Source organism: Tachysurus fulvidraco, chromosome 14, assembly GCF_022655615.1.
Source record: "Tachysurus fulvidraco isolate hzauxx_2018 chromosome 14, HZAU_PFXX_2.0, whole genome shotgun sequence".
NCBI lineage: Eukaryota > Metazoa > Chordata > Actinopteri > Siluriformes > Bagridae > Tachysurus > Tachysurus fulvidraco.
In genome coordinates this window covers 7,014,360-7,027,862 of record NC_062531.1, presented here as the reverse complement: position 1 = coordinate 7,027,862, position 13,503 = coordinate 7,014,360, and the positions used below count along the sequence as shown (strand labels likewise).

The 13,503-nt window shown below is 34.8% G+C and overlaps 1 protein-coding gene across 3 annotated transcripts; it reads left to right on the top strand.

Annotated features, from left to right (window-relative positions):
• The first annotated feature begins 3,451 nt into the window (after positions 1-3,451).
• On the top strand, positions 3,452-12,997 carry LOC125138560 (tumor necrosis factor receptor superfamily member 14-like). Of its 3 annotated transcripts, XM_047800344.1 has the most exons (10): positions 3,452-3,720; positions 4,538-4,627; positions 5,995-6,120; positions 6,203-6,358; positions 7,044-7,128; positions 7,241-7,401; positions 7,566-7,582; positions 8,004-8,062; positions 8,130-8,196; positions 12,429-12,997. In XM_047800344.1, exons 1-10 carry the CDS (start codon positions 3,684-3,686, stop codon positions 12,429-12,431), a joined length of 801 nt encoding a protein of 266 aa, XP_047656300.1. In that variant the 5' UTR covers positions 3,452-3,683; the 3' UTR covers positions 12,432-12,997. The 3 variants fall into 3 exon arrangements, with proteins under 3 accessions (XP_047656300.1, XP_047656301.1, XP_047656299.1); XM_047800345.1 differs by lacking the exon at positions 8,130-8,196 and having other exon boundaries at positions 12,429-12,992; XM_047800343.1 differs by lacking the exon at positions 12,429-12,997 and having other exon boundaries at positions 8,130-8,684.
• Positions 12,998-13,503: the final 506 nt, after the last annotated feature.

Sequence of the window (13,503 nt, the reverse complement as noted above, 5' to 3'; positions counted from 1 at the left end):
CTTGACTTGACTTGACTTCTTTTGGGAGAGCTGTATTGATTATTATGATTTGATTTTTAGATATGTTTTTTAATATACTCTGGACTAGGAACAAGAAAAAGAATCATTCATTATTTTTGACTTCCAAATTTTTTTTGTACATTTGTATTCAGTTATTTTTGAAAATAATTTCATTCCACTTTGCTGCTCTTTTTGCACTTATTTTCTAATATTTTTTGAATTTGCTGTGGTGCCTAGTGTGTGAATTTTAGAAGTGTAGTATCATCTGAAACACAACACATTTACACATGGAACATGGGAAAAAGCAAAGCCATTCGTCCTGGTGATTGGAAAATATTGTCAAATACACATAAAGCAATGCTAATGGCATCATACAAAGCATATTTTTATACATTGAAAAAGATTATGAGGTAATGGAAGATATCAGCCAACGTTAAAAAAAAATTCCCATCCACTGTCACTGCCTGGTAGCCTCAGCCCTCTACTGCTAGGCAAAGCAAAGATGCAATTATTGAATGGAAGTGTCCAACATTCTACACTCTTCAAACTATGTATAATACAAAATGGTGTAGAAGAATACATATGTATGTGATCTGGAATCCAACTTTTAGTTTTTGTGAGGAAAATTTAAATAGCGTTAGTTGTAAATGCAATAAAATAATTAGCAACCTTCTTATAACACTAACATAAAGCAACTGATTCTCATTTTAGGTGCTAAAACATTAATCTCATATTTTACACCAGTAACTGTTACTTAGTACTTTTATAAACGATAATATGTGTCTGTCAAATGCCCTAAAAATGTAATTGCCTTAACAATTGTGTTACCATGGACTCTGGACTCAAATGCCCTTTTCTACTAATTCTATATTTTGAACATTTCAGCATAAATATTTTTTAAACTTTTATAGATTTTTTTTTGTATAAAAAAGTGACACATTGTTAATATTTTGAACACATTCATGTTATATCACAGTATTAGTGTAATATTTTAATGTTTTTTTCTTTACAACACCCCACAATCCTGATTTCTGCCAAATTCTGTAAATGTAAATTATTGGTGTAAAAGTGTATTTATTTTTTATAGAATGTCCAACATAGCGAGAATAAATACATCACTTTAATAAAGAAAATGAAACAGTGGGGCTGTTATTTGTAATACACCAATTGCAGGGCATGCATGAGTTTATTTACATTAACACACAAAAGAGATGAGTAATAGGGCAGCAGTTGGATTGAGACTTGAGCAAGGATGGTGGTTAAGTGAAGTAGGTGGAAGCGATCCGGAAATAGAGGAGGAAATGGTTGGGGTGTGTTGTAAACTTTTTCCAGAGAAGACCAGGAGACTTGGATATCCTTGTGCAGTAGTCTTTATTGTATATACACGATGAAACGAGTCTGCAAGTCAGAGCGTACTGGCACGGGCGCTGCAGTCATCAAGTCTGACTTAAAGTTGTAATACATTGTAAATATACACATTTTAGGGGGCAGTCCAATCAGATAGCGACAAAACACTCGGGTGACCATCAAAACATGAAAGGATGTAACAGCCCCCACACCAGATCCTGGAATTTCACCCACCCTTAATCCCATTAACATAACAATATTGTGGGAAAATAATTTTTTTAAGTCATTGTTTTATTTCCTTTTAGTTCTAGCATATTTCTGTGGATAATATAGAAGCCCAATCAAGTGACAAGGCTAGTTAAATTCAAACTTTACATTAGACTTGTGGTTTCTGTATCTCATAAATATCGAAGGAAAGGGGCAAGGTAACTCAGGGTATCATCTGTCTCTTTGCGCCATTTGTCCTATTGTTATGTTAATGATATTAAGGGTGGGTGAAATTCCAGGATCTGGTGTGGGGGCTGTTACATCCTTTCATGTTTTGATGGTCACCCGAGTGTTTTGTCGCTATCTGATTGGACTGCCCCCTAAAATGTGTATATTTACAATGTATTACAACTTTAAGTAAGACTTGATGACTGCAGCGCCCGTGCCAGTACGCTCTGACTTGCAGACTCGTTTCATCGTGTATCTACAATAAAGACTACTGCACAAGGATATCCAAGTCTCCTGGTCTTCTCTGGAAAAAGTTTACAACAGGTGGATAGTGGAGGCAATGCAGGAAATTAATGGAAAGTTGTAGAAATATCAGAAAATAAAGAAAGGTTCAGGAGAGACCTCAGAAACAGACAGAGAATGTTTGATACCAAATTTGTTAGTAGCATTAATCCTTTCAAACTAACAAAAGCATCAAAAGATTTAATAGAGACAATCAAAAGTCTTAAGTCTTTGAGGAATGGTAAATTAATGCTGTTTTATAAAGACAAAAAAATGACCTTTTCACCGGATCTCCTGACGCAACACCTCACATTTTATCTGATCTTGGGACTGGAACTGACATTTAGCTCTTCAGTAGCTGGATGTTCAAACTGTAAATGTGGAAGCAATCACATTGCAGGATATGGAGGATGCATAGTAAGGAAAAATTTATAAGTCCAAACCATTAGAGTAGCTAAAAGAATATCATATGCTGAAGCCCTAAAGAAATTTAAACAAACTCCCAAAGTTATAGAAACAAAGGTAACAACCCCAACAGAGGACAAAGGTACAAGAGCATAGGAAAGGGAATGAAGATTGATAAAGTATCATTCATATTCTTCATAGCCACAGTGGTATATTGCTCTGCATAAACTAAAATCAAGCCTGAAAAAAATTAAATTATCAGAGCTGCTGAAAAGTTTTTCGAGCTAGAGAATATCACTGTAGATATGATTAATGAAAGGCTTAAGATGCAAACTGTGCACAGTCAGACATGTGATGGATTGTAATGGTTTTCTCATTCTCAAGTGAAATGCAGGAAGTTAAATGGATAAGAACTCAAGAAATTCATAACAAATCTAGAAAATGAGCCGGATATTATCTGTACAAGAAACTTGGTTTAAACCACAATTAGATTTTTTTAATTCATGGATTTATTATAGTACAAAGAGATATAACTGCAATGCCAGGACCGGCTCTCTGGTTTTTTTCCTTTTTAGTCAGGACATAAAACTTACAAAGGTAATATCATTCACCAGCAAAACTGCAGCTACATTAAGATGACAAATGTAACTAAATATGACAAAGCAAGAAACTGATGGTAGGGGAAAAAAGACTGGTTGATGTGCAGACTGACTGAGTCACTTATCCTAAATTCTATACAGTGACACAATATTCCACATACAACTTTACATGAAACACTGTTTTCCAGTATTAATCATGATGCACATTCAAATATTAAAGCTCTGTCACAGCCCCGCCCACAAGATCTACTTCCGTATTGTGCCGTTTTTTGTGGTCACAAAGAATCTACGTTCTTTCTAGTTAAATTATATATATATATATATATATATATATATATATATATATATATATATATATATATATATATATATATATATATATATATAGTTACAATACTTAACCTGGTTACCATCGCGACTCCGAGAGGAAATGAGGCATATTGGTCAGGGTATACAGAATATACGCTGACCCATATTTCTGCTGAGAAACATTCAACTCGACTACAGCGGGAAATGTAGGACTGCAGTATGAAGGAGGACGTAAAGAACAGCGCGAACACACACAGTCTGTGACTACATTCACTGCACTGTTCTAACTCTGTGTTTAAATAAATAATGAAGTCCGTGTTTCTAACACGTTTGTACATATTCGGTAAGCAGAATGTGTGACCTGCTCACGGTCCGTGTTTTATCTGTTCTTTATTCTGAAACACAAACCTGTTTAGTTTTAACACTGTGAGTGTAGTTTCAGTTCACAAAATGGCGTTTATTGTTGATAAAAGTCACTTTACTGCGCCGAATCTTTAGTAACTACTTTATCCTGGTCATGGTGGAGATCCTATCAAGGGAACAATAAGCATAAATACACCGTAGACAGGATGTCACAATTCAACAGCACCATGCAAACACATTCATACTTAGGATTAATTTGGAGTAGCCAGTTCACCTACTGGCACGGTTTCTGGAGTCATGAGGAACAAACACACAGACATGGAGAGTGCATACACAAACACTGCACAGCCAGTACCCAGAGAATGGACCTGTACGCTGTACTCCATGTACTCCTTTTGTAATAATAATTTTCTCCATAAATTGGCACTGATCATTTAGCAAGTTACCTAAATAAACACTATGTTGTTTAGTGAAATAAGTGAACAGTGCAGTACTCATACCTGATAAAAGTTAATGAATGAACAGTACCTTGCTAAACACTTTTTCTGTTGTTGTTTGTGTCAGATAAACATGCACAATGGTCCATCAGACAAATAACACTGTGCTTCTGGTTCACACTGTTATGACACATTGGTGAAATCACATTATGTTTCGACAGTTACACAAAATAAGCATTTTGTATCTTCTTGTGTATTCTGTATTTAGCTAATGTTTGTGTCTGGACATGAATCATTATTCTAACTTTTACTAGCTTGGAAAGTATTTATTACATTAACAAACATTTTGTCTCCAAACAGGTATCTGTGCTGCCCTGACATGTGGAACTAAATGTAGACAAAATGAATATCTATCAGAAGCAGAAGAATGCTGCCCTTTATGTGCTAAAGGTATATCACTTATCATCATACTTATGTAATAGAATCATGACATTAAGTAAGAGAAAGAACATCTAAATAAGAACTATAAAGTTATCAGATGTAAGTGCTTTATCCTGACCAGGGTTACAGGATTATTACCTACACTGGGTGAATGGCAGTTATACACACTGTATGGCATAGGTGTCAAACTCAGGCCAGCTGACCACATCCAGCCCAGCATACAATTATATACGGCCCGCGAGATCATTTTAAATATAGATCTATTATTATTGTTATTAATGGCCCGGCGATATCAAGTGCTGATAATACACATCCCATAATACAGCGCAACAGCTGCCTTGCAGAACGATAGATAACCTGGGAACATTCCCAATCAAGTGAAGCTTCTGTTGCTGTATACAACACTATTGTAAAGTCAAAGCTAGCCCCTAACAATGGAGAAAAGAAAAGTTGTTTCTGAAAACAATCTTTCAAGACAAGGAGGCTGAGTATATGTTTATTGACATTGCCGGTAAACCCGTATTATAAACTCATGAGCATGGTTTTTTGGACCATGCTCATATTTTGAATTTGTATGATTTTGACAGGAGATGTTCTTAAGAAGATCAAAATATTTAAAGATATTTAAAGTTTAGGTTTATTTTTTATAAAATGGCACAAGAGCAAAGTTATTTTTACTTTTGCGGAAAAGCATAATTTTTTTGCGGCATGTTCATAGTTGTAACTTGTATCATTTTGACAAGGGATATTTTGATGGAGAGCAAAGTATTTTAAGTTATATAAAGTTAAAGTTTATTTATTCTGGAATAATATGCCTGTCTGTCTTTATTCATATTTATGTTCAAAAAACATTTAGTTTTAGCGTGTTCAATAAATGTTTATCCTGTTCGGCCTGCGAACTAATGCGTGCTTTGCGTTTTGGCCCCCTGTGCAATTGAGTTTGACACCTCTGCTGTATGGGATGCCAGTGTGTCACAGAGCATCTCATTGACACCTAGGGGCAATTCAGAGACACACAGTTTTTTTTAAAGTTAGAAAAGTTAGAAATTTTTTTTTTTAGTTTTATTAGTTAGTTGGAGGTTGTCCTATCAGATGATTTTTTTTTCTATTTGAACATCTTTACTGAAAATATCATCAAGTTTAATATTTAGTTTAATTTGAAATGTAATAATCTTTCTGTTTCTCTTCAGTGATTTCGTGGCATGTTTCCCCATGATACATTAATGCTTAGATAATGTAAAGTAACCATGTTTTTGTTGATATTTTTAGCTTAGATCTTAAGCAGATGATTTAATGAAGACTTTATGTGGTGAATTCTTTCACATATCCGTCCACGCCTGAGTTTCTCATCAAGTCATATTATATCTGTTCTTCAGGGTCAGTGGTTATGAAAGACTGCCATGGTGATTACAATACAACATGCAAACCTTGTTCTAAAGGCACATTTATGATTGGACCAAATGGTTTTCACAACTGTCATCGGTGTAAAATCTGTGTCAATGGTAAACATAATTCTGCCTGTTTTTAATTCTTGTTTCTGTTATTTTATTCTGAGCATTTTCAAATCTCATGTTCTCCTTCTAGGCCTTTTTATTTCTCAAGACTGTACAACAATAAAGGATACAGTATGTGGGGTTTTGGATGGATATTATTGCAAGCATTTTGCAGATGACAGAAATGATTGTTTTCTTGCAATAAAACACAGTAAATGCAAACCGGGGGAACAAATAAACACTCCAGGTGGGTAAACTAAATTATCAGTCCTTAAAAAGTGATACTCTGGGTCAGTGCTTTTGAACAAGACACTTAAGTCCCTAGTAAAAATGGCATGTTTCAGCTGTATTTGGTTGAGTAATAGAACATTTGTAAATGCCATTGAAGAAGAAGCATCACAATTTATATCTCCTAGAAAGTCATCACTGCAAGTCACAGAACCTTTAGTGAATCAGTGAAAGGTAGCTACTCACATTCTACATGTATTCTATCCCGGTGACTAAAACAGTAACCACATTAAACGTTAGATAATGTTCTTGTTAAAACATCAGATGAATTGAAAACAATAAATAATCTTATTATAAAGGAAGTTAGGTAAAAGATTCTTCCATCTTTGCATGAAAAAGGAAAACAGGACATACTGTAATTAGACATACTGTAATTAGATTCACCAGGACAGGTTTCTTTTCTTCTCCCATTGTTCTGCTTTTTCTCACAGTGAACACCAACAGTGTTCTAATTTTATATCAGACTTTATTCAACAAATAATAAAGTTGTTCATGCTGATTGTTCAAAATGTCCTATTTGCAGTGTTCTGGTAAAAGGGTTAAAATCACAGGTGAATGTTCTGTAAAAATGTCATGTGCTTTACTGTAGTGAATTTGCAGTGTGTTTGGGAATGAAGTTTTGATATATCAGTATTTATTTACAGGTACAAAGGCCTCAGATACCGTTTGTGAGCCCTGTTCTCCAGGGTTTTATTCTCCTGAAGGTGTGATCTGCTCTAAATGGACAGAGTAAGTCATTTCTTTTTCATGTAAGCTGTAATATTTTTGTTTGCATGTTGCATTATTTACCTTTCAGAGTGTTTTTCTTTCTGTAAAAGTTTTAATGTTTCCTTTTTTCAAGCTGTTCGGTCAGAAATGAGATTGAGGTCAAAGAAGGCACTAACATTAAAGATGTTCAGTGCAAATCAAGAAGGAGCAGATATGGTCTCATAGCAACTTTGCTCACAGCAGCAGTTGTTTCACTTCTAGTTTTATGTTTGAGTCAAATAAAATCAGACAGAAGTGAGTTGTGTTGATTTTTTTTTTCTATTTCATACAACACATCAGTTCATTATATTAAGTGGAAATTATGGCATCTAGTCAAATACCTGAGATGTCAATATTCTGCATTTTTTTGTTTTACATTAATCTTCACACTAATACAATCTTCCTTTTTTGTTTTGCAGCTTGCTTTATATTAAAAGTAAGTGCAAAAAAATGTTTTGATTCTTAAAATACAGAAGCAGTAAAGTCTCTTTGCCATTCTTTTGCTAAAAAAATTCAATTAAATCTACAGCTTGATCCTGGTTGTGTTAGATGTGTTTTCAGGCACTTTTGTTTTTTATTTGTGTCTTTTCATTGACTGCAAACAGAAATCAATCGCAGGTTCCACACAGCTTAATTTTGATGCAGCTGATGTCGATCTGTGAAATTTGTTTCATAGAAAATGGTTATTTTGAATTGACTTGACATGAATTTTCTGTCTTTTTATATTTCTTTTTAATTCCTTCCTATTATACACGACGAACAACACGGTAGTCTCAAATTATGATGATTGATTATGATGAATCAGTTGTCTTTGTAGATGTTTGAATGCTTTTTCTTGTTTCTTTTTGTGCTTACAGAGCCCTGTAGAGGAAACAGACCCTCGATCTTCACAATGTGCCCCATCAACCAGTCCACTGTATTGTTTCATTAATACATAATGTAAGCTGGTTAATACTAGTGATCAAAAAATTCCGTTCATCAAGGAAAGACATTCAGGAAACAGAATCACCAGCTGTCCAAGCAGACTGTAACAAGGAATACACGGTGCAGGTGAAAACATGAGTTACTTCACAAGGATGTTCTTTTTTACTAAAGCACCAGCTTGATGAATGGACAAATGGACAAATTTTTTTAGTTGGAAACAGTGTTTGTTTTAACAAAAAAGTACTCTTTACAAATCACTGATTCATTTTGGAAGAGCAGAAATCCATAGAACTGTATTGTTTACAGTTTTTAATAATAGATTTATTATTGCTGTATGGAATGTTCATAGTGTTGTTTTTTTTTGTCAGTATTGTCTTTTTTAACTTTGTGTTGGAATTGATTTGATAGCTCCTCTTGATTGTTATTGTTTAGATATGCTTTCTAAGATACTCTGGACAAGATACGAGAAGAACAATCATCATGTAATATTTCATTTCATTCATTATTTTTTACTTTTGACATCGGACATTTGTATTCAGTTAATTTTGCAAACGATTAACTTCCACTTCGCTGCTCTTTTTTTCACATATTTTCTAATAATTTTTTGGATTTTCTGTGGTGCCTAGTGTGTGAATTTTAGAAGGGTAGTATTATCTCAAACACAACACATTTACACATGGAACATGAGAAAAGGAAAAGCCATTTGTCCTGGTCATTTGAAATTATGTCAAACACACGTAAGGTGATGCTGCTGGCAGCATACAAAGCATTTTTAGATGTTGATAGAGTATATGTGGCAATAAAAGAGATCAGCCAACATTTAAGAAAATCTCATCAACTGAAAAGAAAATCTCATCAACATTCTACACTCCACAAACTATGTAAAACAGAAAATGATGTAGAAGAATACATAAGTAGGTGATTTGGAATCAAGCTTCTAGCTTTTGTGAGGAAAACCTAAATAGTGTCCATTGTAAATGCAATAAAATAAATAACCTTCTTATAACACTGACATAATGCACCTGATAATTATTTTAGGTGCTGAAACATTAATCTCATGATTTACACGATTAACTGTAATTAATTCAATTCAATTCATTCAAGTTTATTTGTATAGCGTATGTTGAACATCAACTATTGTGTTCTTGATACTTTCAGTGTTGTCAGTGCAGAATCTCTAAATTAATCTAGCCAATGTGCTAAATAAGAACCTGGGATGGTTTTAGTTATTTTCTATGAGTTTGCTCAGGTGCTCAGCCCTAACAGCTTTTAGAGCCTGTTTCTAACTGTCCTTGTATGCAATTCTAAAAATTCTTTCACTCAAGGTTATGGGTGGCTCTCTTGAAAATGTGAATATGACTATTATACCATGATGCAGGTGATTTGTCTCTAACTTTAATCGGATGTGGGCAACAGTCTCTAATGTGCTAGTGAAGATGGCGCCTATGCTGTTTGTCAATTCCTCTAGATTGTTTGTGTTTAAGGGTACAGTAAGAAGTTGAGACAGATCAGGCAAGGTATTTGTGAATCTGTCTTTAGTGGACGGAATAATAGTTGTACCGAATCAATAATGTGGTGAGATACAGTTAGTCTGTTCTATAGGTATTGTGTAAAGTATGAGGTAATGGTCTGTGATGTCATCATAATAAGGATGCAGGTGAAAACACGAGTTACTTCACAAGGATGTTGTTTACTAAAGCACCAGCTCGATGAATGGACAAATAAGACTTTTTACTCCAAAAAAGAGTGCAGTGTTTGTTTCTTTTAACAACAAAATTTTTTTAATGCTTTTTTATTTAATTTTTTTTATTAGTGTTCTCTTTACAGGACTCAACCTCTTTTGGGAGAGCAGAAATGTTGTATGATTTAAAAAAAAGAGAAAGATTTAATAGTGGTGTATGTGGAATATTCGGTGTTTTTTGTTGTTGTTTTTTTGTCGTCTGTATTGATTATTATGGTTTAGATATGTTTTCTAATATACTCTGGACTATGAACAAGAATGAACAATCATTCATTATTTTTGACTTCCAAAATTTTTTGGACATTTGTATTCAGTTATTTTTGTAAATGATTTCATTGACCAGTAGCTGTTACTTACTACTATTAAACAGTAATATGTGTCTGTCAAATGCCCTAAACATGTGATTGCATTTACAATCCTGTTACCAATCCTGTTACTCTGGATCCAAATGCCCTTTTCTAATAATTCTATATTTTGAACATTTCAGCATTAATATTTTTAAAACTTTTATAGATTTTTTTGTATAAAACTGACATTCATTGTTAATATTTTGAAAACTTTCATGTTATATTATTAGTGTTATAATTTAATGTTTGTTCTTTACATCAACCTATGATCCTGATTTGTATAAAGGTGTATTTTTTATAGAATGTACAATATAAATACAGTCTTGTGAAAAAGTGTTGGCCCCTTTCCTGATTATTTATTTTTGCATGTTTGTCAACAACACTTTAATGTTTCAGATCATCAAACAAATTTAAATAATAGTCGAAGATAACAAGTAATCACAACATGAAATTTTTAAATGAAGGTTTTTATTATGATAACAATGATGAGACTGCTCAGATAAGCGGTAGAAAATGAGTGAGTGAGAGTGAGTGATGAGACTGCCTACAGGGAGGAGATCCAACACCTAGCCACATGGTGCAATAACAATAACTTGCTCCTTAACACCTCCAAAACAAAGGAGCTCATTGTTTACTTCAGGAAAGAGACAAGAGGCACACATGACAACATCTACATCAATGGGATGCTGTTAAGCGCATCTCCAGTTTCAAGTTCCTGGGAACCCACATCTCGGTGGACCTGTCCTGGACTACCAACACCTCCAGTCTAGTCAAGAAGGCTCACCAGCGCCTCTTTTTCCGGAGGTCACTAAAGAAAAATCAGCATTCCTCGAATATCCTGCTGAACTTCTACCGCTGTGCAATAGAGCTGTGTCACAGTCTGGTATGGAAGCTGCTCTGTTGCAGAGCGCAGGGCATTGCAGCGGGTGGTGAAAACCGCCCAGCGCATCGCAGGAACTCCTTTTCCAGCCATGGAGGACATCCACAAGAAACGCTGTCTGCGTCGAGCTCGCAGCATTCTTAGGGACTCCTCTCATCCTGCACATAGACTGTTTTCACTTCTGCCCTCCGGCAGGCGTTTCAGGTGCCTCCGGACCAGGACTAGCCGATTAAAGAACAGCTTTTTCCTAGAGCTGTCTCTTTATTGAACTCTGCCACTCACTGATCCAACTGTCCTTCACTCTACTGCCACACACACACCTCACACTATGCTATTGCGCTAATGGACTGTCTAAACTAAACTTCTGATCACTTGTACATTTGATCAATCACACCCCACAATTCATTATTGCACTAATGGACTGTTACATAAAATCATACTCATTTGCACACTTTCTCTCCTTTCTTGCATTTCTGCTCACCATTGCCTTACCATTGTATACACACCTAATTTCTGTTCATAATAACAGCAATATATTATATTATGACCATAGTACATATCCTCCTGTATATTTCGGTTTATCGTATGTATCGTATGTATCGTATATATATTTTGTTTATAGCACATACCCTCTGTAAATTTTAGTTTATAGTAATAGACATCTGTATATTATGTTCATAGCACATATACAGGTTATTCATCTGTATATTATATTCATAGAACATACATATCTGTAAATTACTGTTTATAGTAATAGCCATATATTTTATTACAGTACATATCCTTCTGTAAATCTGTATATTGTTCATAGTATGCACACAACTGTAAATTACTCGATATTACCACTTAACTTATTTAAATCTTGTAAAAACTATATATCCTGCACTTGCTACTATTGTACTCTGGTTAGACCTAAACTGCATTTTATTGCCTTGTACTTGTACATGTGTAATGACCAGGGGCGTCACTAGGTCTGCCCAGCGGCCCCCCCCCCCCAAAAAAATTATTTGATTAATTAGTTTTTGATCGCTTCAGTCCCCTTTAAAAACGCATTTGAAGCGGCGACAAGCTGCGTCATGTTTCGGCTCCTCCCCTGAACTGTCTGCGTGTATTCAGCGCGTTTTTCAATCCGCAGGGACATCGATCAGAGAATACAAGGTGTGTGTGATTTAATTGATGGATTGCTATGATATGACATCATTCAGCTCTTACCCTGCTTCTCACAAGCTGCTTCATTTTCGCTTGTACTGGAAGCGTGTGTACGTGTGTTTGTACAGTGATAAATGAATCAGGAAGTCTTCATTGTAAAAAAAAACTACATTCACAACTCAAAATTTTCTAGTGACTGGTCACATCTAATTTTTTTTTTTTTTTTTTTTTTTTTTTACAGTGAAATACAGGGAATACAATGGAATAGTGGATTGCAATAAGGTTAGTAGTATACAACCCTACCCTGGGGGCTGAGCCCCCCCTAAAATGAAAATTCAAGAATCGCCCCGGTAATGACAACAAAGTTGAATCTAATCTAATCTAATTATTAAGGGAAAACAAATTTCAAACCTACATGGCCCTGCGTGAAAAAGTACTTTCCCCCTAAACCCAATACAGGGCTCTCAAGTTTTGAAGACAGGCAAGAGAGACATATTTTAAATTTGCAATGAGTCTGTTACTGCCATCAAGCGTTTGCGATAACTTGCAACTGTTGGAGGAATCTTGGTCCACAGAATTGTTGTAATTCAGCCACATTGGAGGATTTTCGAGCATGAACCACCATTTTTTTTAAGGTTGTCAGGAAGGAGGCAAACACTTTTTCACACCACCGTACCTCACTGTACTGTAATAAAGAAAATGAAACCGTGGGGCTGTAATAAATAAACAAATAAAAAAGTGCTTCTTTTTTTTTTTATTAGTGCCCTCTATACAGGTCACTGACTCCTTTTGTGAGAGCTGAAATGCTTAGATCTGTATTGTTTACAATTTTTAATAAAAGATGTATTAGTGCTGTATGGAATGGTGTCTTTTTCAACATTGTGTTGGAATTGATTTGATAGCTCCTCCTGATTGTTATTGTTTAGATATGCTTTCTAAGATACTCTGGACTGCATCGATACAACGATCATCATGTAATACTTCATTTCATTCATTATTTTTGACTTCTGAATTTGAATTTAATCTGAAATTAATGTTCAGTTAATTTTGCAAATGATTTCCTTCCACTTCACTTTTGCACTTCTTTTCTAATATTGTTTGTATTTACTGTGGTGTCTAGTGTGTGAATTTTAGAAGTGTAGTATCATCTCAAACACATCTGTACAGGAAAACATGAAACTGGTCATTATGATCAATGTAGACATAGGGCTCTCAAGTATCACGCATTGAGCATCGGTCTGGTGTCACGCTCTCCTTCCACACATTGTATTTCTCACGCTGAAAAACTTACTATTGATCATATATTTAATATTCCG

What these genes read in the sequence shown, in the direction of transcription:
- LOC125138560 (XM_047800343.1), top strand. Translation starts at nt 3,684, where the DNA reads ATGAAGTCCGTGTTTCTAACACGTTTGTACATATTCG. An exon ending in GTGTAAAATCTGTGTCAATG is followed by an intron (nt 6,121 to 6,202) that starts GTAAACATAATT and finishes TTCTCCTTCTAG; the next exon opens with GCCTTTTTATTTCTCAAGAC. An exon ending in GCCCCATCAACCAGTCCACT is followed by an intron (nt 8,063 to 8,129) that starts GTATTGTTTCAT and finishes CCGTTCATCAAG; the next exon opens with GAAAGACATTCAGGAAACAG.